General features: G+C 56.2%; 1 protein-coding gene across 1 annotated transcript in view; it reads left to right on the top strand.

The window, feature by feature from the left end:
- Positions 1–3252, top strand: part of LOC111827566 (lysyl oxidase homolog 3-like) — a 4989-nt gene that overhangs the window by 1193 nt on the left and 544 nt on the right. Inside the window, exons 2-4 of the mRNA XM_023760635.1 lie at positions 204–419; positions 2001–2164; positions 2751–2976. Coding sequence (XP_023616403.1) covers positions 204–419; positions 2001–2164; positions 2751–2976 — 606 coding nt within the window. The remainder of the gene's footprint in view (positions 1–203; positions 420–2000; positions 2165–2750; positions 2977–3252) is intronic.

Here is a 3252-nt window from a genome sequence, read left to right as displayed (position 1 = left end):
TATATATAGCACTGCGGCCAGTCTCATTGCTGGTCCATCATAGCACCCTCCTCGTCTTCAGTGTATATCTCTTTTGCCAAAGCCTTTTTAGCCATGGACCTTATCAATGTCCGGGCGGTGGAGCTCCATGGGGGACTGCTGCTGTGCCCTGTGTTTCAGCTCAATCCTGGAGATCTCCCATCCCCCGTCCACGGGCCCCTGAGAAAGAGGGCTGGAAGCCCAGGGGCTGCGGATTCCGGGTGGCTGGCTTCCCCAGGAAGCCCTTTCGAAAGGCCGAGTGGAGATACAGCGAGCCTGCGAATGGGGCACCATCTGTGATGATGACTTCACGCTACAGGCAGCCCATGTCCTCTGCCGGGAGCTGGGCTTCACAGAGGCCACAGGCTGGACCCACAGCGCCAAATACGGCCCTGGAACAGGTGAGCGCCAGGTATAGCCTCGGTATTGCCCCAGTGTGGCCTCAGTGCAGGGAGAGAACAGCAGGATGGCACAGCCACAGGACCACAGGGCACTAGAATAAATAGTCAGGTTAAGCCATGAGTGACAAACCAGCCAACATAGTCACTTCTCAGAGCTGTGTGATCTTACGCTGATCAGTGCCTCCTCTGAGCTTCTGATGTCCCATGAGCAACAAGACTAGATGATACCTAAGTTCCTTTCAGAGTATGATTCTCCAAAGCCATGTACGAGCACAGCCCTGATCAAGTGAGCCCTGTACGGTTCAAGTACGGTTGCTTTGCGGGAAGCTGAGAGCAGGTAAATGATGTCTGGATGTCCCAAAGCCAGTCAGGATCATAAATCCTGCAGCTGACACGTTATAGGCCAGAGCTGAAACCAAGCTGGAATTGACTAGGGCAAGCATGAATGTTTAGGAGCAATTCCAACTGAGGCCTGGGGATGCTTGCACTGTATGAGCCCACAGTTGGAGGGATAGAAGCTGGTGCAGTCTGCAGCTGATACCCCAATTCCCACCAGCCAGGCCACTTCTGGAATAAAGTGTCACTTGTAAGTGCCACATTTTAAGAGAGGTGGTAGAAAATAGAAATATTTTCAGAGGATAGCTGCCCAGATGTGGAAGATTTGAAGCCAACTTTCAAGGAGTAGTCGCTGAAGAAACCAGGGATTTCTGATCGAAGGGAAAACTTGGATAGCAGCTACATGACGGATGTCTTCAAATATGAGGACAGTCATGTGGCTGCGGGATTTTTTTGGATGGCATCAAAGGACTGAATCAGACCTGGTAGGGGAAAGTCATAAAGAATCACAAGGACTGTGTAATGGCTCTGGCCGCCTGGGCGGGCAGGAGGTCAGTGTCCCAGCAGAAGCTGGGAAGTCCTGTCAGAATAGGCATCGAGGATCCCTACACAATGGCTGGGACAGACAACCTTTGAGGGGCCCCCCAATTCTGAGAGGAAGGCAGCGACACTCAGTTCAGTGAGGTCCGGGCAGAGAACAGAACAAGGGGCAATGCGGAAGCACAGACAGGGCGGGCACATGGGAGGCTCCGGTGAAAGTCTCAGATTTCCAAGTCTCGCCAATGGCTCGAACTCCTTAGCCTCCATGGGCTACGTGGTCTCAGGCAAGTTACTTAACTTTTCTGAACCCCCATTGGTTTTTTAATATGAAGTGGTGATAATACTTCTGGCCGCTCTGTTCTAAGCATGGTCATGTATGTACACACCACGGCAGCGTGCCTAACACAAGAGGTGCTTGGTTAACTCTGGCTGTCGTTGAGTGGGTAAGAACCAAGCAGAATTTCAAGGTTGACTCTTGGTTTTTTATTTACCGTACCAAATTCCTGAGTATCCCCAGACCACCACCAGCCCTCCATCGATCCTATGCCTCTTTTTTTTATTCCCTCCAGGGTCCCCTGTCCCTTCCCCACCCATTATCTTATCAGAAAAAAAATGGGATCATTATAGCCAAGAGTGAGGCCTCCATGTTCGCTCTCCCCACCCTACCTCCCCACACTTCTCTGTCCCCTATCTCTCCCTCCACAGGCCGCATCTGGCTGGACAACCTGAGCTGCAGTGGGACCGAGCGGAGTGTGGCCGAATGCACCTCGAGGGGCTGGGGGAACAGTGACTGCACCCACGATGAGGATGCTGGGGTCATCTGCAAGGACCAGCGCCTCCCTGGCTTCTCCGACTCCAATGTCATCGAGGTCTGCAGTTCACACACACACACAAACACACACACACACACACACACACCAGCCAGGTTGGCCGGACAGGGAGGACTGTGGGGTGTTATGTGTGGTTAGAGGAGACACTAGAAGGTAGGGGGTTCCATAGGCCCCATGGGGTAGTTTGGGTTGTTAGGAGCTGGGGGTTGGTGTGGGTGGGGCAAGGGGTAGAGCTCCAGGATGTAAGTTCCAGATTTGCTCCTGCATTAAACTGGCAGGAACCTCTCCAACCTCCTCCCTGTCCCCAGGGAAACCTGTGCTCCTCCTAGAACATCTCACTCCTTACTTGCCCCTCCTTCAATGCCACTTCCTCATAAAGTGCTCCTCCTGCTCCTGCGGGTGCTCCGGGTGCTCCTTCCTCAGCACCCTCGGGGCACAGCACCGCATGTCCGTCCACCCCACACACCCCTCCATACCCACTGCGGGAGGCAGGCATCTCTCTCAGCCCCTGCTCCCCGTTGGGTCTGCAGGAAGCACACTCGGTCGGGGTTCCTTCAAGGTGGCAGGACGTGTGAAAGGTGCTACTGGGGTGCCTTCCTCTGCTTGTGGTCCCATCCATCCTCAGGTAGAGCATCACCTGCAAGTGGAGGAGGTGCGGCTCCAGCCAGCCGTTGGGCGGGGCCGGCGGCCCCTGCCCGTGACCGAGGGGCTGGTGGAAGTCCGGCTTCCCGGCGGCTGGTCCAGAGTGTGTGACCAAGGCTGGAGCGCTCACAACAGCCACGTGGTCTGCGGGATGCTGGGCTTCTCGGGCGAGAAGAGGGTCAACACGTCTTTTCACGGCTTTCTATCAGGTGAAGGGATGGGCCCCTTGAAAAAAATGAGGGGGGGGGAGGGTGCTCCTAAAAAAGGGGGGGTTGAAAAAAGGGGGTCCTGGGATAGTGGGGGGGGGGCGTTGGGGGGCTGGAGAGGTGAGAGGTACTGTGGGGCCCTGGAGGGCTCCCCAGGCCGCGCTGCCCTCCGAAGCCGGGCGGGGCGATTGGCGGCGGGCGGCGCGTCTGTTCCGTGACGCCCGCGGAGGGTGAGCGGAGGGCAGCGGAGTCCCCGTCTCGGGCCCCAGGCCACGCCCC

Source organism: Myotis lucifugus, unplaced genomic scaffold, assembly GCF_000147115.1.
Source record: "Myotis lucifugus unplaced genomic scaffold, Myoluc2.0 scaffold_186, whole genome shotgun sequence".
NCBI lineage: Eukaryota > Metazoa > Chordata > Mammalia > Chiroptera > Vespertilionidae > Myotis > Myotis lucifugus.
This window is presented reverse-complemented; position numbering and strand designations above follow the sequence as displayed.